This window comes from Castanea sativa, chromosome 9 (genome assembly GCF_040712315.1).
Source record: "Castanea sativa cultivar Marrone di Chiusa Pesio chromosome 9, ASM4071231v1".
Taxonomy (NCBI): domain Eukaryota; kingdom Viridiplantae; phylum Streptophyta; class Magnoliopsida; order Fagales; family Fagaceae; genus Castanea; species Castanea sativa.
The window spans coordinates 23,968,267-23,993,828 of NC_134021.1; the positions used below are offsets into that span (position 1 = coordinate 23,968,267).

The window sequence follows — 25,562 nt, forward strand, 5'->3', positions numbered from 1 at the left end:
AGTTGCTTAATTGTGACCAATAGCTCATTGGCATTTTAAGTTTTTGAACATAAATGTTATACCTTTTTACATATAAGTATTGATAACAGCTTTTAATGTATAGGCATAACAAGCATTTGTTGAACAAATGTTAAATTTTGTCTCTTTAAATTTAAATCAAACAGTATGCATCAATCATCAAATCTATCCACCAACAACATAAACTTGATAAATCACCCTTTTAAATCATAGTTATCCTGATTCTTTAGGTAAGAAGAATGATTTAAATTCATTACTATGAGTAGAATTTCTTACCTTGAGCTGTAATGATGTTTGCTATTTAATTAAACCTCAATTCTATCATTCAATCATTACTCTTCATCAGATCCTTCCTCTACATCTGAAATTTCCTCTGAGCATTCATCACCTGATTCAACCTCTTCTCCATCAGAAGTCTCTTGTCCTGTCTCATCTTCCATATCATTAAGTAAAATGCCTTGCTGAGATATCAAGTTAGCACCTTTACCACGGTAAAGAAGCCCTGTTCTCATAACATGATAAAACTTCTCTCTGAGACGAGCAATGGGATGAGGGTCCACAAGTTTTCCTCGACGATATCCTTCTCTGAGAGCCACAGTAGTCGTCTTACACTTCAATGACAGGTAAAAAATCCCCGGATACCTAGTAAATAACCGAGTAAACTTATGCGGAAGATTCAGTTCCTCTCTCAAGCTTCTTAAGTAGTTCCTTTTAGTCTTTTTGTGAACAGTCAAGCTCAAAATCTCATGCAAAACCCCAACAACCCGTTTCTCCATAAGCTCACTATTGGGATCAATCCTCCTAGAATCCTCATATGGTGAAATGTATGGTAACTTTTGAAACTCCTCCATCCACGCCTTCACCTTCTTCTGCCCCCCATACCCCTTCGGAAAACTCATCGAAAACACCAATGAAGTTTTCCCACTCTTGAATTGCCTATACTCATCACTCGACTTCTTGTTCTCCTTACTCTTCTCTAAAGCTGACACGGCTAATTCCTCACGCCATTCTGCGAGTCGCAAGCACAAAATCCCATTTGAGGCCTTAACGAATCGAAAATGATCTGGATACTTTGGAACCAATATCTTATCAAAACTATCGGGCAAACCCAGATCATATCTCAAAGGATACAACGATTGCAACGATACAGTCCTAGTTTTCATCATCATAAGCAATTTACAAAGCCTCTCCACAGTGTCACTCTCACAGTTTTTGTGTATACTTTGTTCTTGTGAGTCTAATAACAATGCAGTGTCCGTTAACTTAAAGCAAGGCAAACTGGCATAACGAGCGTGAGGGAATTCGTGAAAGAGAGTTGGGTACCTGCGTAGAAAGCGTAGAACTGGGACAGTGAGACCCAGAAGCTTTTGCCAATCGGCAAAGGACTTAGCAGTGAGGAAACCAGTTGGGGAGCGCTTTATAGCATCCTTGAGAAGACAAGCGGCCTTGAGATCGGTCTCGGTATCGATTATGTGATCGAGGCTTCGGTTCTTGACCCATTTGAGACGGACTTTGGCTATGCCTCGGTATTGTTGGAGTAGAAGAAGGTTAGAGAGGGTGGGCTTCTGGGGTCTTAGGATTGAAAAGAAAAACAAGTGTTTGAGTTTGAAGGCCATGCTTGTGGAGGAGCAGAGTAGGTGTTTGTGAAAATGTCTCAGAGGACTAGTTATTTTTAGTCCCAAAAGTCATTTTAACTATCTCATTTGTAGATACTTCTAGTCAGTCAGACTCAGTATATATTTCTCTACTCTATTTAAAACTGTACTCATTTTTTTGACCCAAATTTCTTAGCTCTACCGTCGAACAAACAACAAACCACCGCAAAAACAAATCACCACAAACCAAAGAATAGACAAAGGGAGAGAGAATGGCGGCAGCTGACAATGGGAGGAACCAAAACTAAGTCACTTTGCCACCTAATCTGATCGAGAGAGACTAAGGAGAGAACGTAATACCAAAATTCAACAACCAACCAACACAACCCAGCAAAATTCACTCGCAATATTTCTCGTCACCATCGTCAGAATCATCACTCAGCCTTTGCTTCTGGTCAGATGGGTCGTTGATGATGGTGATCTGACGGGGTGGATTCGAAAAGATGAGGGTTTTTTTTTTTTTTTTTAATGTTTATTTTGAAACAATGTTAAACCTCCGACTAAAATTATTTTTTCCACAAGTTATTATTTACCGCTCTGTTTGTTTCAATAATGATATTTTTTAGAAAATAAGTTATTTTTTATAAAGCATTTTTTAGAAAATTATCTCATTTTTCAATGTTTGGTAGCAACTTTAAATGAGTTGAAAAACAACCTCCTAGCTTCCCTTATTTAGCTGGTTGTGAGATAAAGTTGTTTTTCAAAAAAATTTAATGGAAAACAATTTCTAAAAATAAGTCATATTTTTTATGTTGGCCAAAGATAATTTTCCTTTTACTCATTTTTTTTATGCTACCAAACACTGGAAAATAAGAAAAATTATCTTTACACAAAATTTTCCATTAAAACAAACAAAGCGTTACTATTACTTTAATATTAATGTTGTTTTTTTTTTTTTTTTAATGTTTATCAACTGCCCCAGATCTCACCGGTTCCTTTCTCCTCAGATATATGGTTATTACAGATTTTTTTTTTTTGAAGCCGTTATTACAGAATTGTTAGAAAGTATATTTTATTATTTTTGAACAATTTTATCTAGAATAATCAGTTTACATCCAGCTTCCTCCGACACAAATTCCATGCAAATAAAGCACCACAACAAAGCTTGCACATCCAAAGATTCACATATAATAATTTTTACAGCTGTTTTTTTCTAGTCCACAGCTTGCACATCCAATGCTTCTCATATAATAATTTGTCAAATACTAATTTTATTTTTGAATGATAGAAAATCAGTCTCCCTTTAAAAAAAAAAAAAAGACAACTCACTAAATCGCTAAAGATAAACATTCAATCTCCCATTCATTAAAAATAAAAACAATTCACTAAATCATAAACAATATCTTAGTCATCAATTTATACAAATTATTGTCAATTGAGTGACTGAACATAATCTTGTAGTGGAATTTTTCTAGAATTTTCTATTATTTTGGAACGTTGTTCATTTTCCTTTGAAAGCACGAAATTTGATGCCAACTTGTATCAAAAATGTCCTGACTAATTCTCCTTGTGGAAAATTCATTGCTCTCCTTGTGGAAAATTCATTTTTAACATTTTAATTATTACCAGCATTGTTATAAATCGATAAAAGTACAGTCATATGTGATGTTGGTATTACTTAATGTGACTAAAAAATAATAGAACTATTGTTTTTCTTTTATAGAAGAAAATAATAGAACTATTGAATATAACAAAAGTATGTGATTTGGTATTGCCCAATGTGATATTAGAACCATCAAATGTGAGAAAAGAATAACGATACCACCAAATGTGACAAAAGTACAATTAGATATGATGTTGGTACTACCCAATGTGATGATGATACTATCAAATGTAAGAAAAAAAAATTAGAGTATCACCAAATGTGACAAGAGTACAATAATTTTTCCAAGTTCTAAGCGTATTTAAGTAATTTTATAGGTTACAAGGTCATTTGAGTCATTTTTTAGGTTTAAAGAATATCCTAATAATTTTTTAGAGTTTCGAGGTTATTTTGGTAAGTTTTAATTGTTAAAATGCGTTTTGGTAATTTTAGTATATTTAAGGGTATTTCGGAATTTTAGAGACTTTAAGAGTATTTTTATTATATATATTCGTCGATTATTAAGTAATTTAGTGGGGTTAGACTGGGTTGGCTATGCCTATATGTAATGTTAGTACAGCTTAATGTGATGATAGAACTGTTAAATGTGAGTAAACAAAAAGAGAACCATTGAATGTGACAAAAGTATGGTCATATGTGATATTGGTACTGCCCAATGTGATGATAGAACTGTTAATTGTAAGAAAAAAAATAATAGGATACTACCAAATGTGACAAAAGTATGGTCAGAAGTGATGTTGGTACTGCACAGTGCAATAATGGAACTATCAAATGTGAGAAAAAAAATCGGGTACCACTGAATATGAAAAAAGTACAGATAGATGTGATGTTGGTACTATCTAATGTAACAATAGAACCATCAAATGTGAGAATAAAAAAATAAGGGAATCACCAAATGTGACAAAAGAATTGTCACATGTGATGTTGGACTACACAATGTGAGGATAGAACCGTCAAATGTGAGAAAAATAAAGGAACCACTGAATGTGACAAAAGTACAGTCACATTTGATATTAGAACTGCACAATGTAAGAATGAAATTGTCAAATGTGAGAAAAAAAAATGAGCCGCCAAATGTGACAAAATAATTGTCACATGTGATGTTAGAACTACATAATGTGAGGATAGAACTGTCAAATGTAAGAAAAAAAAATAAGGGAATCACCAAATGTGATAAAAAGAACTATCACATGTGATGGAACTACACAATGTGATGATGGAATTGTCAAATATGATAAAAAAGTAAGAGAACCACCGAATGTGACAAAAGAACTATCACATGCGAGGATGGAATCGACAAATGTGAAGAAAAAAAAGTAAGGGAACCACCGAATGTGACAAAAGAACTATCACATGTGGTATTGGAACAGCATAATGTGAAGATAGAACCGTCAAATGTAGAAAAATATAACTTGGTATAGCAGGTTACCTACTAGTGGGTATTGTACCCCCTTTTTTAGGGGGGTACGGTAGAAGTACCCTAGGTTTTTAAGAATTTCTAATTCTACTAGGATTAGGTTTTGTCTTCTATTTAAAGAGTTGTGGTGTTTTGTATTGAGGTAGAGATTAATAATATTTTCAGACTTTAGAGCTATAAGCGTGTTACGGTTTGTGTGATGCAGACTACTCCTAGTTGTGATGCCAAGAAACCCTAAGAGTGATTCTTAGGAATTTATTATTTTATTTACTGTTCATGGTTACTATTCACAGCACTGTTCACAATAGCCAAGATCTTGATTTTCACATTTGTTTCATTCCTAAAGCCCTATTAAACCTAGTTCCCCCTCATCCTACGTCACAAATATTTTTTTTTCATCCTTAAACTATTGAAAAAAAGTTTTTTTTATCCAATTTTTTTCTCTAAACTATTAAAAAAACTATTTTCAATGTTTAAGAATGAAACAATAAAATTTTAAAGTTTAGGGATGAAGAAAAAACTTGAGGTGTAGTTTAGAGACCAAAATAATATATTACTCAAACAAATCACCTTTATTTGTGTAAAAAAATATCTCCCATTATTGATTTGTTAATTAAAAATAGACAGAATTATATAAAGACTAGGGATGACAATAGGACGGTGCGGGGCCGAAGGATGAGGTCTTTGTCCCCACCCCGCATAGTTTTGTCTTACCCCATCTTTGCCCTACCCCGCATGACGGGGGAAACTTTCTCACCCCATCCCGGCCCCTTGGGGCCCCGTAAAGCCCCGCCCCACCCCGTAAAACTCTATTTTTTGTTAATTTTTCCTACAACTAGTACAATTTTTTAATAAAATCTATTTCATTAATAAAAATATACTTGAAATTACAACTAAATTTATTCCAAAAAATCAAATCAATTTTTAGAAAAAATTGAATAATATATCCAAGTGTTTAACAAGATAACCATAAAAAAATAATTCTCATAGTATAATACAAAACAAAATAAAGACAGAGAACCACATTTGGTAAAATAAAATATGCTAATATTAATATGTTTGTTTAAATATTAGGGTTTTAGAGTATAAAAATTTTACAATTATAACCCTTAGTTAAGCGAAGCGGGGCAGGGTGGGTCTAAAAAGTTTAAACCCATTCCCGCCCGGCTCCGTGGTGCGGGGCTAAAATCTTGCCCCATCCTCGCCCCACCACCTTTGCGGGGCTGGGAAAACCCACGCGAGGCGAAGCGGGGAGGGGCGGGTTTAGCGAGCCGAGAAAAAATTGACATCCCTAATAAAGACCTCTCAGTGTGGATTCTCAATATATATATTAGGTGGAAGACCCATATTTTTAGGATTTTGATTGTAAAATTTGCAAATAATAGTCACAAAATGAAATTTAAACTTAAAATAATTAGGTTCCACCCATTATTTAAAAGGTTTTTTTTTTTTCCTTTTTAAGTAGTCATTAACCCAAATTTAGCAGTTATTTCTTCTTTTAATTAGGAGTTTTTTTTTTTTTTATAGAAATCTTTTAATTAAGAATTTAAGACACCAAGCATATAGAAATGTACAAATAATTTTTTTACATGTTGCCTTTTTTACTCATATAGTACCTCGTGTATGTTAAAAATATTTAGTATTCTCAAAAGAAAAAATAGTGGGTTAATCCCACATTGGAAAATGAGTGTGAGTTAAAGAGGTTTAAAATATGTGCTATATATTCAAAAGTTAGGCTCTTTTGGATATACACTACTGTAAGTTTCTTTAAAACTTTCTCCCCCTCTCCCCGTGTATGTATGTTAAAAATATTTAGTATTCTAAAAAAAAAAAAAATATTGGAAGATGCCAAATGTCATTGTAGCATGCATTCACCTGTTTTTGTATCCAACTTTTTTAATGTGGTGTTTTTTACCCATATAAGAGCATCCACAGCAGTGGAGCTAAATAGCTATATTGCTATTTTAGCTCCACTCAAACCCCAAAAACCCTCCTGCAGCAGTGGAGGCAAAGCTAAAAAATTTTAGCTTTGCGCTACAGTGCTCATGTATTGATACATGAGCACTGTAGCTGAGAGTTATAAAAAAAAAGAATTTTTTATTCAGGCCCCGATTAAAATAATTCAAAGCCTCTCTCTCTCTCAGTCACTCTCATCTCTGTGTGCATTGAAGCTTTCAACTCTCTCAACTTTCATCTCTTCTCTTTCAACTCACTCAAGCTCACCGCCGCCGGCCCGTCACCGACCCACGCCGTTCGAAGCTCTCAACTCTCTCAAGCTCACCGTCGCCGAGACCCACGCCATCCGAAGCTCTCAACTCTCTCAAACTCACCATCGCCGAGACCCACCAGCTGAGACCCACCGTCACCGACCCACCAGCTGAGACCCACCGCCGATCAACCCTCTCAACCTCAGACCCACTCCGTCCCAAGCTCTCAAACCCACACCGTCACCGACCCTCCAAGCCGCCAATTAGCTCAGACCCCGCCGCCGATCCTTATGAGTTTGATCTGGGTTTTTGGTTGAGTTTGACCGCCGATCCTTCTAAGCTCACCGCCGATCCTTCTGGGTTTTGCTCCATTTTTTTTCCTTTCTTTTATCACCGTGCCTCTCTCTGTCTCTCATTCACTTTCAGAAAGAAAAGTTCAGAGGATTGAAGAAATGAAGCAAACAAAGAGGAAAAAAAAAATACGTGTATTTGGATGAAACCAACAAATAAGAAAAATAAAATAAAGAATAATAAGAAATTAAAATTAAGTAATGTTTTATAATATTTTTGTAATAAATTTTAAGCGGTAGATTATTACTATTTAATATTGGTGAGAAAAAAATAATTTTTTTGATGGTGGCGGTTGCAGTGGTGGTGGCAGTTGCAATGGCGGTGGTGGTAGTGACAGTGGTGATGACAGTGGCTGTGATTGTTGTTTATTGTAGAGAATATATTATTCTATTACGTGGCAGCGGTGACGGTGGGCGGCGGTAGCGATTGCGGTGGCGGTGGAAGAGTCGGTGGCGGTGGTGGTAGTGGTAATGATAGTGGTTGCGGTTGGTTGTGATTGTTATTTATTGTAATGAATATATTATTTTATTGTAGTAGATAAATTATTTTATTGTGAAGTTTATATTATTTTATTGTGTTGAAAGTTAAAATAGATCCACTGCTGCAGCATGTTTTGTAAAATGTATAGGTAAAATAGATAAAATAACTTTTTGTGAAGCTAAAAAGCTAAATTTTTAGCTTCACTGTTGTGGATGCTCTAATACCAGCTAAATGTAGGAAGATGCCACACGTCATTGTAGTTTGCTTTGAAAAGGAACACATGTCATTTTAATATGCATGTACCAACTTATTGGATCCAACTTTTACATTATATAATAATTGTAATAAATGCAGGAGTAATAGGTAGAAGTTTGCAGCCTCCAAAAAAAAAAAGTTCAAATAAATTTCCTTATAAAGAGATAACATTTATTGTAAAGGTAATGCACCACCTAAGCGGTTTCAACTATCACTTATATATAACCCTTGGCATATTTTTGAACACAACCAAAGAGTCGAAGAATGGGTACTAGAAACCTTTTTGATGTACCGATTGTGTTTTTTTTCTTATTAACCTTGCTCATTTTCGTGCTTGCTTGTCCTGGAACCAATGGCTTTAGCATCAAGCTCATCCCTAGATACTCCATTGATTCAATGCTCTTCCCAAAAAATCTAAGCCTACTAGAAAATCATTTCAAATCCATGAGTTTTGTAGATGCAATCAACTCAACAAAGCAAGGAAATAAAGCACTACAACCTAAGATAGAGTATGCTTTCGGCAATGCATATGTAGCTCAAATGAAAATTGGCACACCACCATATTCTGCACTATTGTTAGTAGATACTGGTTCTGATGATACATGGGTTCAAGGTGAAGGATGCAAAAATTGTTTCCACGTAAGAGATGGAAATTTCAATTACCATATGTCCGGGACATACCATCGCCTGTCTTGTGATGATCCCCTTTGTGTTCCCAAAATATGTGAAGAAAACTTTTGCCGTTATGAGATCAGCTATTATGATGGTACTTACTCTGCGGGTCCTATTTCAACTGAAACATTCACATTCACTATGGATGGGGGAGGATCTATAGACTACCATAATCTAGTTTTCGGGGTTGGCTTGGACAATCAAAATATAGTATTTGCTCAAGAATTAGGATCTAGAAATATAGCATCAGGGATTTTTGGTTTAGGAGTTGGAAAACGATCATTCCTAAGGCAACTAGAAGCTGACACCGACCTACGTTTCTCATATTGCTTTCCAACAAATCATGAACCAGGAATCTACACATATTTACGTTTTGGCAAAGATGCAACAATTAGTGGAAATGATCTGGGAATAGTACAAACAACACCAATAATACCTGGCCAAGATAGGTACTATGTGCAAGTGTTGAAAATTAGCATGAATGGAAAGGATCTCCCAATAGATAAAGTAGATTTTCAATTGAGAAGTGATTCAAGAGGTGGGTTTGTAATTGCTTCGGGAACTTCACAAACTTTTCTTGTTGAGAGTGCATATAAAGTTGTCAGAGATGAGATAGTTAGCTTCTTGCAGGCACATAACTTGAATCCTATGCCGCGTTCAGATTCAACATTAGAAATTTGCTATAAAGATGTGCAAGAAACTGAAAATTTACCATCACTGACAATTCATTTTCTCGGAGCAAAACTAAAGCTTGAATCAAGTCGAATCTTTGCATACGATGCCAATCATAATTTATGCATGTTTATCCAACCTAGTCCTCAACAAGGGCTAAATATTCTAGGGGCATTTCAGCAAAAAGATCATCGGTTCTTGATTGATGTTAAAACATCTACTATGTATTTTGTCCCAGAGAATTGTCATAATAATTAGAATGACTCAAATAAATAAAACAAAATAAGGTAAGCGGTTTTAACATCGAAATTTCATTTTAATTAAAAATTTCATTTACATGTCTTTCATCCCAGAGAAATGTCATTTTAATTAGAATGACACAAATAAATAGAGTAAATTAAAGTCAAATATTTTAACATATATTGTAATTTCTTCTCTTTGGGGTAGACATTTTATGGTAAGATTCAAATCCAAGAGTCTTAATTCTTCTCTCTCTCTCTCTCTCTCTACTTATGAAGGTGTCTTGAGTTTTTTAGGCACTAGAATATTCCTATAGAATAAGGGAATTGTCCCTGTTATCATCCTTATACAATACCAAACATTACTGCACCTTACCTTATGGTCACTCCAACTTTAGCAGTTAAGGAAACATTACTAAAAATTAGATCTTGGATTAATTTCTATGTTGCTACATGTTACATGTTACTCAAATACTGCACCCAACCAATTTCTTAAAAAAAGATGTAATTATGAATTCACACCAAAGTGCACATCACATTTGCTGCTTATTACACAATCTAGTGTTGTGTACTTATTATTAAATCTATCTATAAGGGCATATTTTGGTATGCTAAATAGAGATTACAATAGTATTGATAATCTTTATTACTAATAATAAAATATATCATAATGTAATAACTATTACCATTCACTAGTCGTAGACCCACATGATGCTAACAAATTTGACGATTTGGTTTTTTGTTAAGTGAAAAATGAATAAGGATGATAAGACTTATAAGTGTTAGTCCCAAATCATTCTTAAAATGATGTGATTATTTTTCAAACAAAGTATGATAGATAAAATATATTAGATTTTCTAGATTAATCTATCTATGTGTGTTATTTGAAAGTGCTATAAATTTTGTACATTTTTTTTCAAGTAAAAGTAATGCATTTTACATTCAAAATATTATATAAGGAGAGATATTTTGTAAATAATGTAATGTGCGGTTGGATTTTATTTCTAGTTTTCCTTACAAACAGTATCCTCTATATGTCTTGAATGACTCAAAGAGAAAGAAGATTTAAATAATAAGTAAATCTATCACTTATACTATAAAATATACAAGACTTTAATAACATAAGTAAATTTTAATTTTATTAAGAATCTACCAACATTAGGTTGAGAATGTGACATAGTTGTAAATGAATCAACTCTTCTTTCGAAACAAACCTCCCATCCCAAAGCATCATTGTGGGGGGTAAAAATACTTAAATGCACATTTGGGTCTTGGGTCTGGTTTGTTGGTATAAGTCTGTTCAATCAGAGTCTTCGAGACCCACAGGCCAGTTCGCGCTACAAGGGGCAGAGAAATTGTCCGAGGAGGAGTATCTCCTTGGACGGGCCCAGTAAAGGCCATGAGACGTGTTAAAGGATTTAGAGACAGAATTCTGGAAGATCTGTTGGGTAAAGGCGTGATCCAAGCACTCGTTAGGAGGAGGAACGTGTGAGAAATATCTGAGGAAAAAAGCTGCTACCACCGCAATGCCCTACATCTACCTCCCTGACCGTATTAATGGAGAAATGACCTCTGAACAGTAATATTCAGCCTTCCAGCTATTATTTGAAGACTTCAAGAAGGTGGTGGATGAGACAAGTATCTAAGAGGAAAATCTGTGCTACATGTGAGAGAAAAAGAAGAGAAGAAGAGGGATATAAGAGGACTAGAGAGGTATGAAGAAGGGGCGGAAGGAAAAATTGGAAGACCAATTGTAATTTTTTGCTTAGAGAAAGAAAGGCAATACAAGTGGTCCTCGGCTTACGTCCGAGGAGAGTTTTTTTGTCATATTCATCTATTATTTGCATAAATTGCGGCATTATAGCCTGTTTATCAACTCTCCAATATCCCTAACCTAGATTTCAAACCCATACTCTACAAATTTCATTGTATAAGACTCTTTGAGCCTGGATCCATCTAATGATTGGACCGGGTACAAATTATGCACTTACAATCATCAAAATGGACCGAAGTTGACTTAATTGGACAGAAGTGAACCTAATTGGACTAGAGGGAATTAATGGACCAAAGTGAACCGAAATGTTACGCTAATGCTACTAATAGAAGTGTAGTAAAAATAAATACTACACTTACAATTTAGATATTATTTTATAGAAATGTTTGGTTTTAAAGTTAGAATAAAATTAAATGTTATGCCTATAAATAAATAGATTAATTGTTATGTATATATGGAAATTTTATGCATTTGGAAAGAGAGAGATTGCATTTTATTTATTTTTTATTATTTTCAAAATAGTTAATCCAATATGAAAAGTTAGTATTTTTAGAAATATTTAATTTCAAAAGTTTTAACACCTAGTAAGTAATAGCTATTACAGTCCATATAAGGAGGAATTAGTATTCCTTAATCTATGGAATATCTATTATTAAGGAATAATTATTTCATGTATATATAGAAAGTTTATGCATACGCAAAGAGATATTTTTATGATTTTTTTTTAAATCTTATGTACATATGGAAATTTTATATTTTTAGAAATATTTAATTTTAAAATTTATCACACCTTGTAGGTAATAGCTATCACAGTCCTTATAGAGAGGAATAACTTTTCCTCAATTTAAGAAATAACTATTATAAGGAAGAATTATTCATTGTAATTCCTCATGAATAATAATTCCATTATAGGATCTATTGAAGCATACCAAACATACCCTAAGAGTATGGATTCAAATCCTCTACATTTCCTAGGGTACTCTACCAGTAAATTTCCTTAAATTCTAACTACTTTTTAATGATTTAATGGTCAAGATTCTGCCATGTCAACATTCCACTAACAATATTCTTAAAATAATAAAATAATGTTGCAAACAAAATAATTAAGATTATTGTTAGTGGAATGCTCACATGGCAGAATTCAGACCATTAAATCATTAAAAAATGGTTAAGATTGCGGCATTATATCCTGTTTATCAACTCTCCAATATCCCTAACCTAGATTTCAAACTCATACTCTACAAATTTCATTGTATAAGACTCTTTAGGCCTGGGTCCATCTAGTGATTGGACCGGGTACAAATTGTGCACTTACAATCATCAAAATGGACCGAAGTTGACTTAATTGGACAGAAGTGAACCTAATTGGACTAGAGGGAATGAATGAACCAAAGTGGATCGAAACGTAACGCTTATGTTACTAATAGAAGTGTAGTAAAAATAAATACTACACTTACAATTTAGATATTATTTTATAGAAATGTTTGGTTTTAAAGTTAGAATAAAATTAAATGTTATGCCTATAAATAAATAGATTAATTGTTATGTATATATGGAAATTTTATGCATTTGGAAAGAGAGAGATTGCATTTTATTTATTTTTTATTATTTTCAAAATAGTTAATCCCGTATGAAAAGTTAGTGTTTTTAGAAATATTTAGTTTCAAAAGTTATAACACCTAGTAAGTAATAGCTATTACAGTCCATATAAGGAGGAATTAGTATTCCTCAATCTATGGAATATCTATTATTAAGGAATAATTATTTCATGTATATATAGAAAGTTTATGGATACGCAAAGAGATATTTTTATGATTTTTTTAAAAATCTTATGTACATATGGAAATTTTATATTTTTAGAAATATTTAATTTTAAAATTTATCACACCTTGTAAGTAATAGCTATCACAGTCCTTATAGGGAGGAATAACTATTCCTCAATTTAAGAAATAACTATTATAAGGAAGAATTATTCATTGTAATTCCTCATGAATAATAATTCCATTATAGGATCTATTGAAGCATACCAAACATACCCTAAGAGTATGGATTCAAATCCTCTAGATTTTCTAGGGTACTCTACCAGTAAATTTCCTTAAATTCTAACCACTTTTTACTAATTTAATGGTCAAGATTCTGCCATGTCAACATTCCACTAACAATATTCTTAAAATAATAAAATAATGTTGCAAACAAAATAATTAAGATTATTGTTAGTAGAACACTCACATGGCAGAATCTAGACCATTAAATTATTAAAGAATTGTTAAGATTTAAGGAAATCTATTTGGTAGAGTACCTTAGGAAATCTAGAGGATCTGAATCCTAAGAGTATTGCCCATTTATTTAAGATTTCTCTAGTTTTTCCTTTATTTAATGCCCTTATTTTTTGAAATTGTTATGATCTTGTAGATACCGTATTTTGTCTGTCCTCGATTTGCATGACGGGCCCCGAAAATTCTAAAAATATTAATTTTTCATTAGGGGACCGTGGAAACATCTAGATTGACAAGGTATAACTCATTCGGGCATTGGAGCACTAGAAATGCCTTGTTCATGTCAAATCGACTAAAATGCCCTTAGTCAGCCCTGTGTTGACCAAAAGTTAAAGATGGTCAAACCCACCCCAAAACAATATTTTAATGTTTTTACATCAAACCCAAGCATGTTGATGATTTTTGCTAATTTGACCAGCTTTGACCAAGTTTAACCCAATGTTGACTCTTAGGAGTGCCCGAAACCTAATTTTGACCTGACCATCAGATTGGGTTGGAACTGACGTCATTGCAAAGATTATTTAATTCAATTTCCAACGACTATTCATGGGTCAAAATCGGAGTTAAAACGGTTAAGATATCTTGAAATCTATGTTGGATGCGTCAACTCGCTTCCTAAGGCCATAACATTTTATTCGACCATTGGATTTTAATTTTTGTCAAGTGTTCTAGAAACTAGACATCCATACCTTTCTAAGGATACTAAGGTCTTCTCAATCAAAATTTGATAAGACATTCAAATATGCGATCAAAGTCGGAACTAGGAAGGGATAAGATTGCCAACATTAACAGCCAGGCCCAGTGCACCTTCAAGGGCCGTCGGAGCTGGGAGGTGGCCCCTCGAGGGCTGCCGGAAGTTGAACACTCACAAAATCAATGTAAATACCTTCAAACCCCCCAAATTTCAAAGGAGAATGTTTTTGGTCATTTTTGGGAAAATTCTCTCTCTTTCCTCTCTAAATTCTCTCCCAAACACACCCAAAAACTTTTGGTTTCTCACTTTTCCAATCAATCAAGAGGTAGTGTTGTTGATCTCATCTTCCTCTCCTTAGTCTTTATACATTGGATTTGAGGTTTTGTGGTGTAGATGTAGGTTTTTAGCTACTATCTACACCCATTATATTCCTAGTTTGTTTATTGCTTTCTTTTGCTTTCTAACATGTTTGATAGCTTTTTCCCTACATGTTTCTTGTTTTATCTAGCTTTCTAACATGGTTTTTTTTCTTCTTTATTAGCATGTCTACTTACTTTCTTAACATGTTTTATTGCTTTAATGTATGTTGGCCAAGCCTTCTTGGGCTAGGATATGTCTATTTTTCTTGTTTGTGCTTCGTGCCATGTTTATGTGCTTTTTGTCATGTTTATGTTCTTAAAGCTTCGTTTGGATGCTATGCCTAATGCTTTTTCATAGTTTTATAAATCTTGTTTGTGCTTCTTTCTTATGTTTGGCTTTTGGGTATGGTGTAGATCTAGATCCAGTGGTCTAGGCCAACATCCATACACCCAAGTTTCAATAAAGGGTTTGGATTAGTTCCTTTTTGCATGTTTGTGCTTTGTTTGCCCTTTTTCCATGTGTTCATGTTTGGATCTATGCTTGTATGCTTAGATCTTGTTTCTTGCATCCTTGCCATGCTTCACACGTTAGGTTCCTGTTATGGGTTTGTAATTGTTGGACTTTGGGGCCTTTTTGTTTTATTTGGTTGCATCATTTCCCCTATTGAGGCTTGTTTGGATGCAACCATATGTGAGAGTACATCCTAGTTATGTGAGCTTGCTTGTCGCTCACCTGTCTCTCCTTTGTTTAGGTTTTGCATGTTAGGGTTTCTTGTATTAGCCTTGTATGTGCCTTATAACATGATTAGCTTTCCCCTTTATGTAAACACATGCTTCACTTCTTTTGTGCTACCTCATGTGAGTTTATTTGCCTTTGTTTGCATCTTTGCATCTTTGTTTATGTGTTCATGCATATGTCTTTATGAGCTAATTTATGTTATTAAGCTTAGTTCCTACCTATAATCTCGTCTAGGTCCGCACTCGTCTTTGTACACGAGATCCCGAGTCCCTTTTAGGATATTTTCTTGATGGCATGCATGTCATCAATACTCCAATATAGTGGAATTACAGATGTGGGTCAATGGCTCTTGCAAGGGAGTACGCCTAAGGCTGAGTGGATTGTGGCGGAGAAAAACACAAAGTCGCCACCTAGATTAGGTTTAGGAACCATCACATAGCGCCCTTTTGTGGAAGGACTGATCTTACTACCAGAGTATGAGTTCAAAGTTTAGGTACATCTTGGGAAGATGTTAGGCACCCAAGACTACCCGACCCTAAGGTCGGCTTCCACTCATTATGTCTTACTTCTTAACCCTATTAAAGGCATGTTTAATATTGCATTTTATACTCACATACACAATAGCATACATCTAGAAAACAAACATGGCATTTTCATCCCAATACCCTAACATACACCTATCATGCATCTCATATCATATCCTAGCATACATCTATCTTACAAAGCATATCATATGGCACCCAAGACAGAAACATAAACATGGAAAAAACAGAAGCATGATAAGATCAAAGCAAGCATATATACATGTTCATGGCAAACCAAGATTGCATATCACATCATGTTCATTATATTCACAACTACATGCATGAATATGTGAATGCATCACTTACCTCTCTCCACCATAGTACCTATGCATCAATGCATTGACATGTTAATGCGTGTTCATGGTATATCAAAAGATCAACAAAAGGAAACCCTAATCTAGCATGTTAAGAACAGACAACATAACAAACAGGGAAACAAAGATATATACATGTGAGAATGGACTAGAACATAAGCATATTAAACAGAGGAAATGAAGGAACAGAAACAAAAAGGTTCAGATTAGGGTTTTTGGGCATAAGTATGTGTGTGCATACATAGAGCATGTGTGCGCAACTCAATTGTATGCGTGCGCAGCTCAGTTGTATGCATACACATACTTTGAGTATGCGTGTGCATGCAGAAATCATGAGTACACATACATGCCTCAAAACCCTAACGCAAAAACAGTAACACAGTAGAAAGAAAAATACAATTCTAACAACCTAGAATGCTTTAAAACACAAGGCAAAAAAAAACCTAAGCTAAGCAGACATGTTATATCAAATATAAACAACTAAAAGCAAATAAAACAAAGAAACATGAAGATTAAAACAAGAAAAGAAAGAACAAGGCAAGAAAATTATACCTCAAAAGCAAAGTTCCTAAGCTTGATTTTTGAATGCTACTCTCAGTTAAATCTTAGAACTGATTAGTGATCTTAGAACTCAAAGATCAGGACCAGAATAGGTCCCAATAAAAAAAATTTGATTTGAGGGTGTTTTGTGAAAAACTCTCTCTTTGATTCACTATTTTCTAGTGAATCTTATGTTTTTCCCTTAGAATTTTCTGTGTGTTTTGAAAAGATACCATGTATGGCATTTTATAGTTAAGAAATAGGGGTTTGGAATGGCTCCAAAACGATGTGGGATTCATTCCAAACCTCACACTTAATGCTGAAAAACTTACTTTTCATAGTTTCTAGAACCCTAGCATGCGTGCGCAAGCCCGTGCATGCGTGCGTATGTATAGAGCTTGCGTACGCAGCTATAAAGGATGGGCACACATACGCGTATATGCGTGCGCACAACTTAGGGTTTTTCGTGGTCTTATTTCAAAAATAATTTATTTTATTTCCAAAAAGAGTTATATTTTTCTGAAAAATTTCAAGTCAACCTTAATTTGATTAGGCTCTAAACTAAGCTTGAGCTTCAAAATTCCAACATCATTGGGGAAGATGGGTCCGAGTCGTAAAGGGTATAAAATACGGTGTCTACAGGTGCCCCTCTTTTGATTCGTGAGCTCTGCTAACGAATCAAAAAAAAAATTGTTGTATAAAAAAAAAATTCTCTTCTAGACCCACCTCTAACATCATTTTTTTACTTATTAATAAAAACTCACTACATTAACATGTTGTTTATCTTATCTACTGTTTTTTAAGAACATTATTTTTCTTTGATATAATCTTAATTTATTGACTTTCAATAAATAAGAGAATCTACAATTAAGCCAACCCAAATGCGCATTAATCATCATCATGTGCAATTTGCAAGTTGGTTTTTCGTTTTTTTCCTCACTTCATAATATATTCACTCTTAACCTATACATTATAAAGGAAAACGTGATTTAGTGATAAAAGGAATTTTCTATGAGTGTAAGAGTACTAGCCTACTACTCAAGACTAGGAAGTGCATATATCATCATCTTTATATGAAAAATGCCAGTGAGACAATAAAATATACAACTTTTACAACAACTTATTTATGTGGCGAGTGGTAAGTAGTAGAATTATAAGCTGTTATTTTTTTTAAAACCACTTACAACTTATCACGTGAACGATTTGTGGCAAAATTATTAAGTATTTTCAAATTACAACAATATGGTATTTTTTTTAATCTTATATAACTATGAAATACTACTAATTTTGCAACAATGTAGTATTTTTAAAGCACAACAATGATATCCACTAGAACCACTACTATATAAGAAGAAATCCTCTTGAAATACTAAATAATTATTCAACAATGTGGTATTTTTAAAGTACAACAATAAGATCCACTACCATATAAGAGGAAGTCCTCTTGAATCCAATGTGGGGGGTGTTAAAATTAAAGAAGAAGAACAATGTTACTAAACAAAGTCGTTTAGCAAGGCTGATGTTACATTTTGGGTCCATTTGGATTAAGGAGAGAGGGAGGAAGAGTAGAGTAAAGTAGAGTTAACTGAAAATAGGTTAATTTTGCAGCCATTTCTATTCTACTATACTCTACTCAGCCTTATTCTCCCTTATTCCAAACAGATCATTAAACAAAATATCTGTGTTTTAGTTGGTTACTGTTTTTTTCCCTTATTTCCTTCTCCGATTTCTTGTATATAAGAAATAAGGCCTTATGTCTTTAATTCATTCTGTACGTTTTTACAAAGCAATAAATTTCAGGGATTTATTTAGAGAGAGTGTGAAATTTAACAAGGGGAAAAAATTTATGCCAAGGTATTACAGGTAATCTTTTTACCCTTATTCAAGAATGAGGATAAAGTTATAAATAAATATGAGTATTTAATTCCATTTTGTTTTCTTTTTTAGTGTGCATCCATAATAATGCATATAAATGTGGCGACCTTCATACAAAAAAATAAAAAAATTGTGGGGACCCTTAATTCGGTGACATCCAATATTATAATATTCCGAAAAACATTGTGTTAGGTTCTTAGTTGTTGGCTAATTTCGTGTTAAATTTTCTTATAATTAATTCTACAATTTCATTGTAACTTGTATTTTGTGGGTGTTTAAGTTGTATTAAGTTTGAGGTGGATTCCCTAAAAAAAAAAAAGTTATTGAGGTGGAGTGTGCAAGTGTTGAAATTGAAGTTGTTGACTGAAGAATTTCGCTCCTTTGAAATTGGATCTATGAGGTAATTTGCGGTACAAAATCAAGACTTGAAAAATGGTTGGACAATTACTTTGCCCCGCTCTTCAGTTTTAAGAAGTTGTTCTCATCTAACACAATTCAATTATTTTTCTCCTTATTGTTTTGAAAGCTCAATTAGTGTGATATCACTAATGCTTGTTTAGACTCCCAATTTAAAATTACAGATTAATTGTTTTTACTCTAACTTATTCAAGTGCGGAACAAGAGTAAATCAAGGGCAACAAACCTGAACACTACTCTAAGCCATAAGCAAGTATAATAAGCAATAAATTTAAAGCTTAAAGATTAGGGAAGAGAGATGCAAATACAAATAAAACACTGAGATGTGTTATTGAAGAGGAAACCGAAGTATTTGGCAAAAAACCTCTTCGCGGCCCTCCAAGCTGAAATCAATCCACTAGTGAATAAGTTGGAGTACACAAATATCAAAAAGACCCTCCACTCCTAATCTACCCAATATACTTGAGCCATCCAAGCTCCAACTACCAACGGACTTCTCAGAATCTTGTCTTCATTAGTTATCTGGATCCCGTAATACCGCCCGATTGCATCCGTCAAACCTCACCGACTTCTTTTGGCAAATCTCCAATACTTCCCAAGCTCCAAATCAATTTCTACCCTCTGAATAGGTGTAGGTTGTGTTTGGGTTCAAATCTCCTCTCAAGGTATAACAATGGAAGAGGGAAGGAGAAGATACTACAAGGTTTTCTCACTTAAGGATGAGTAACTCTCTCTCTAAAAGGTGAGTGTGTTGTAGAAACCTCTCTAGGGTTTTCTTCTGAATAGCCTCATTTTACTTTTGTGGGTAATAAGAGTATATATAGTATGGGTGAAGGGTATAAGAGACAGACATAAAATCCTTCAAGTAGAGAGTTTCGAGGTTCACTCGCGACTTGGCCTGAGCCGTGAAGTGACTCGCAAAATATAGCTTGACACTTTACTCTTCAACTTCTAGTATGTGTTTCTCATGTGACTTTCGCAGGTTGCACCACTCGCAAGACAAGTCGCGAGATCAACTTCTTGAGCAATCTTCACCAACTTAAAACTAAACCCAATACAATAAATTCCCACAAAATACAAGGAAATAAATTAATATAATTACAATACTTTTTGTCATGGAATAAGCCAACATAAGTGTTATGTGAAAAACCATAACTTAACATGTTCTAACTTCTAACTCATGCCTTTACAGTATATATTATAAACTCTCATTTTCCATGAATTTGAGATACCCAATTTTCATATGAAGATTCAGAGAGAAGAGAACCCATAAACCCTAGAGAAAAGCCCAAACTTTTCTCTCTATCCCTTTCACCATTGCCAAATTTCAAGAAAGGAGATCAAACCCATCACTAACTATGAGATTTGAGTGTTGATTTGAGCTTGGGAAATATTGACCACCACAGTACAATCAAGGAGACTTGGAGATTGCAATGGGAGCTCAATTGTGAATCTAAAGCTAGAGTGTAGAAAGGAATCATAGAGTCAGTACCTAATAGAAGTTTAGAGGGCTCGAGCACATTGTTTGCATCTTAGCTTAGAGGGCCATGTATGTAAAGTGTATTGCAACTATCTGTTCTTAATCTATTTGAAGTTTCCTCTCAATTTGAATTCACATTGTACTTTTTTAAGTGTTTTGCAATTGTCAATGGTTAGGGACGGCCAACATCACACTTGTGGGTGTTCTAATGATGACTTTTTGGAAGGGGGGGGGGTGTGGCATTGCTTGCACTAAAACGACGTTGTGTGGGGGAATGTGTAAAGTGTGTGGAGTAAAGAATGGGCCTTTTGGGGCGATTTGTTGAGTTTTAACACACAGGGTTGATATTCTTAGTAAAGAATGTGTCTTTCTTTGTCATTGGGACCTTAGACTCCGAGTATAGACCAAAACAAAATGGGGTATCTAGAATTATATAATATATTACCCTTTCAATATTAAGGGTATATATTAGATATGTGAAATTACCAATATATGCTAAGAGCTATATAACTTAATTAGTTGGTACCTCTTGGTATTTTCAATAAGATATCCAAAATTCAAATCTCCCTCTCCCAACAATTGAATTATAAATAAATACTAAATATTCCTTACCTCAACAAAAATTTCCCATACAATATGTTCAGCCTTTAAGACCTAATATATGTATATATAACTGTATTCAATATTAGAATATATATTGGCACTATTGATAGTGGAATGACCAAATTGACACAAAAAAAAATAGTTGAGTGACTACATTGAACACTACCCTTTAGTTGAAGGGCCAAGAGTCTTACTTTTGGGTGGTTTTTTTTTTTTTTTTTGATGATTATGAGGCCAAAATAAGAAGCTTGAAAATTTTTGTATAAACGTTTTACTATATTTGCATTATTTTAAAGTAATGGAACCAAAAACAAGGAAAAACAAAGATTTTTGGGTTTCTTTACGTTAAATTAAATTATTAGAAGAAATTGATTTAAATTTAAATATTAGTAGAAGTTAATTATGATACATTAATAATTGAATAATAGCTAGAATGAGAATGGTTGGAGAAATTAATTAGCAAATAACAAAGTAAGAACTAATGGTCATAAATAAAAATTAAATCATGAACAGCAATACCGTTGTAAAGAAATGCACTTAATTCAAAATTTTAAATTATATGCCACGTGTGGATATAAAGGTAGGAAGTTGTCAGCATGGTATGTTTTAAGAAGGGAAAATGTATCACCTTACCTAAACCAAGTGATAATTGACTGTGAGTTTTAATTAGTTCAATTGGTAAAATTTTTAATGATTGAATAAGAGATCTGCAGCTCAATTCCTGCCTAAACTAAAAATCGATTAGTGACTTAAATTAATAATAATGAGTTATAACCAGGAATTTGAAACTCTAAAAAAAAAAAAAAAAAGTGATAATGGACTTCATCACCTTACCCAAGCCGATTGATCACTAAGCCGTTGTTCAATCTCGCTGTTGCCTACCAGTACACAAATTGCCAGTCTCCGGTAACCAAACAATAGCCTAAAGCTTCCTCACGTTGACAAACCCATTGGGTTCTCAATTGATGCCGGAGATCATTGCTGCCTTAAGTCCCAAACTTAGATTTCTTATCAACTCAGATACATTAGCTTTGTTGTTTTTCTACCAATCATAGAAAGCTCGCCTGAGCTTCACTGGTTTCAAAGACCCCTCCAATGGAGTGAGAACTTAAAAAACAAATTGAGGAAAATTCGGCACTATTTCAACCATTCCATCTCGAAAGATGTGGAGTCGTAGAAAACCAAGAACTTTTGCACTAGTCCTCCAGATACCAAGAGAGATGATCCAATCTCTTCTTAATCTAAATCCAAATTTCTTCTTCTAAGGTTTGGTTTTTGGGTTGTCACAGGTTTTCTAAATGGGTTTTTAGGTTGAAAAAACAAGAAGAAAGAAAAGAAAAAAAGGAAAGACGGTATGCCATTAGTTAGTTGAGTTATTTAATTAGACATGTGGTTGTAATTTAGAAGAAAAACTTTAAAGAACGACACATAAGGGTATTGAATCTAAATTTTGCTTTAATTTGATTTTGGTGTTTTTGAAAAGTATTTATATATAAAGGGTCATCCTATCCCCTTCTTTTTATATCTAAATCATTAATTTAATTTAGTGTTGTAGTAAAGCAGGTGTTGTATATATAAACCAAAAAAAAAAAACAGATGTTTTTCCTCTACGCTTCTTCTCTCTTTCTTTACGTTTTTCTCTGCTCTTCTTCTTTCTTTCAACCCAACGACAAGAACCCAGGAGCCATGGCTACTAAACAAAACCCTAAACAAGACCCACAAGAAAAGATACAGAGAACTTCAATTCCTGCCGCTCTCTGCCTCGACGATGGTAATAGCCTAGCTAGAGCGTTGAGTCCGTCAAAAAGGTCACTTCTTTCTCTTTTTTCTCTCTCTTTCTCTTTGACTATCAACGCATGAGATGTATGTGAATTATCTTAAATTTTATTCACTATTACTAATCCGCTAATGTTATTAATTGCTTTAGTTTGGGTATTGTTTGTTTCGAAAGTCAATTTGGATTACAAGAGTCTATTAAGATTCCGAGTTTCATTGAGGTTGTTGGATTGAATGTTCACCTACTCTTGTTTGGTTCAAATTTTCATATGAAAAATGCCCAAAATGTGGTTTCTGAATGTCAAATTATGCTGAGATGTAACAACAATTGAGAACCAAAACATGGGATAATTTGTTGTTGCGATTTTATGATTTCGTATGAATGCCTTGGTTGTTTTAATGAGTTGGCATGCTCTTTGCAAGGACGACTCTATGTTGGGTTTGAAAAGAAGGCATGCCAAGTGGTGGAGGAAAGTTCTCATAGAATTTCAAATAGGGGTTTCTCTTTACGAAATATGAAGTCTTTTTGGATTTGTGTGGCTATGGTTTTACTTATTTTTTACACACGTTAGCCTTTAAAAAAAAAAAAAGCATGAAACCCTCCCAGACGTTGCAGGGCAAATAATGAAAATGTTTTGGAAGAGGATTTTTCAGCACTTGAGTATTTTGTTCCTCACTTAACCCTATCTTCTTCAAAGAAAATCTTATCCAATTTTTTTTTTTGAATTTGCTATTATATCAGATACTAAATGGTTCCGAATGCTTTTAGCAATTTTAAATTTGCAGAAACTTATGATAAATATCACCCTCAATACTTCTTGAAGTTTCAATTTTGTAATTTTCTCTCATGCCACTTTGGCCAATCAGACGTTCTAGGCGTGCCAGACACAGGTGGGCAGGTGAATGTTTTTTATTTGGCCTTAAAAATAAAAGTAGTCACTTGCCGTTATCAGCAATCATTAGCAAGCTTACTTCTCTCCTCCTATATACTTTAAACAGGTGGTTCACTTTCTGTATCAAGTAAAAGCTCTTGAAGAAGAATTTTTCCTTAAAACTTAGCAGCAAGGGCTTAATGTGAAGCCTCAAATTGTTGTGATGAGTTTCATAAGCAGCCAGAAATGACATAGTATGGCAATTTTATTTTGGAAGCATAATGTAATTGTGTTATTGTTGATGACAGGTCATGCGACTCATACCAGATGCTTGGCAAAAAAAGTGTGACCAAGAATAACCTGTATTGACTGAGAGATTTCCATCAGATGGCTGTTCCCGTAACTCGAAGGCCATTTTGGGTGACACCATACACAAGTGTTATATACAAAAGCGAAGGAGCAGGCAAAACAGGTACTTGCCTGCATGAAATGTTAATGTTCTATTCAGTTTCTGAGAAACTAAGAAAATAATTCAGAAGGGTTTTAAGTTATTGTTAGCCTTGAAGGTTTCTTCTCATTGTTAATTTTGTTATTATTTATTAAATATTATTTATTGTAAACACATTGTTAGCAGTATTTAGGTTTATTCGTTTGGGAATTTGTTTCAGCAAGTTACATAAATAATAAATTGGTAGATAAATAAACTCAAGTATATCTTTTAGGGAAGATGCTTATAGCAAGGTGGATGTCACATACTGGACAAAGTTTTCAACAGCCGGTTTGCAATGTAAATGAATGGTAATCACAAAACTGAGTATTTCATGGCTGTCAACTTCAGACTATTTTCATTCATTAGGCCTCACTTTTATTAGTTTGTGAGGATTCATTACTTATATTATTTGAAATTTGAATTAGTTTTGCTCTCTTTGTAGCTACACCTGGAATGGAAGATATATGCAAACAAGGTGCTGAATATGACAAGCATTTATAGTTTCTAGAGACAATTGAACAAGGAGCAAAAACAGTCAAAGTAAAGAAGCATTCTAATGTTCTATGAGATTTTTCAGTCTGTTGAAATAACTTTTATGTTTCCATTAATGAATTTTGCACCATCGATCTTGTTGTTAATGGAATATTTACTAGACTAAATATGTAGTCTTTTTGGGTTTGTGTGGGCTATGGTTTTTACTTATTTTTGAATATGAGAAGCACAACCTGTTACCCTTTATTTTTTTTTTCAAGATAAAATATTAGTAAACTAAATGTAATTAGAATGAACATGATACCATAATTTAGAAAATCTGCCAATTGTTTTGAGGCGTCTATAATTCTAAATCAACTTATATATTTGATAGAAAGAAAAATCTAATCCAACCGATTTAACACAAACATACATCCCAATGGATTCAACAATTGACCATTTGATTTTTATAAAATTACGGGTCGAATAATTCACATCTTAGTTACTAGTATAAAATTCAATCTTAGCGTAAAAAATACCGCTTGAGGCTTGAGGCTTGCGGATGAAGAGTTTATAGAGGCAAAAGAAATGGCTGAGAAGGTTTTGGTGCGGTGTTTTATATAAGAAATGGCTCGAGGATGAAGATTTTATAGAGGCAAAAGAATGTGACAAAAGTACGATCAAATGTGATATTGGTACTACCCAGTGTGACAATAGAACCGTCCAATA

The 25,562-nt window shown here is 33.9% G+C and overlaps 2 protein-coding genes and 1 long non-coding RNA gene across 5 annotated transcripts; 2 read left to right on the forward strand and 1 right to left on the reverse strand.

The window, feature by feature from the left end:
• Nucleotides 1–184: 184 nt before the first annotated feature.
• LOC142610180 (protein WHAT'S THIS FACTOR 9, mitochondrial) lies at nt 185–2,110 on the reverse strand. Its single transcript, XM_075781926.1, has one exon. It carries the CDS (start codon nt 1,632–1,634, stop codon nt 351–353), a length of 1,284 nt encoding a protein of 427 aa, XP_075638041.1. The 5' UTR covers nt 1,635–2,110; the 3' UTR covers nt 185–350.
• A 6,140-nt stretch (nt 2,111–8,250) lies between these two features.
• Nucleotides 8,251–9,588, forward strand: LOC142608941 (aspartic proteinase nepenthesin-2-like). Its single transcript, XM_075780593.1, has one exon. The coding sequence runs from the start codon at nt 8,251–8,253 to the stop codon at nt 9,586–9,588; it is 1,338 nt and encodes a 445-aa protein (XP_075636708.1).
• A 12,489-nt stretch (nt 9,589–22,077) lies between these two features.
• On the forward strand, nt 22,078–25,088 carry LOC142610633 (uncharacterized). 3 transcript variants are annotated; one of them, XR_012839845.1, is made up of 4 exons: nt 22,078–23,899; nt 24,000–24,344; nt 24,595–24,670; nt 24,805–25,087. It is a non-coding gene; the product is annotated as an uncharacterized LOC142610633 (long non-coding RNA). The 3 variants fall into 3 exon arrangements; XR_012839844.1 differs by having other exon boundaries at nt 22,091–23,032; nt 24,181–24,344; nt 24,805–25,079; XR_012839843.1 differs by having other exon boundaries at nt 22,087–24,344; nt 24,805–25,088.
• Nucleotides 25,089–25,562: the final 474 nt, after the last annotated feature.

What these genes read in the sequence shown, in the direction of transcription:
- LOC142610180 (XM_075781926.1), bottom strand. Translation starts at nt 1,634, where the DNA reads ATGGCCTTCAAACTCAAACACTTGTTTTTCTTTTCAATCCTAAGACCC.
- LOC142608941 (XM_075780593.1), top strand. Translation starts at nt 8,251, where the DNA reads ATGGGTACTAGAAACCTTTTTGATGTACCGATTGTGTTTTTTTTCTTA.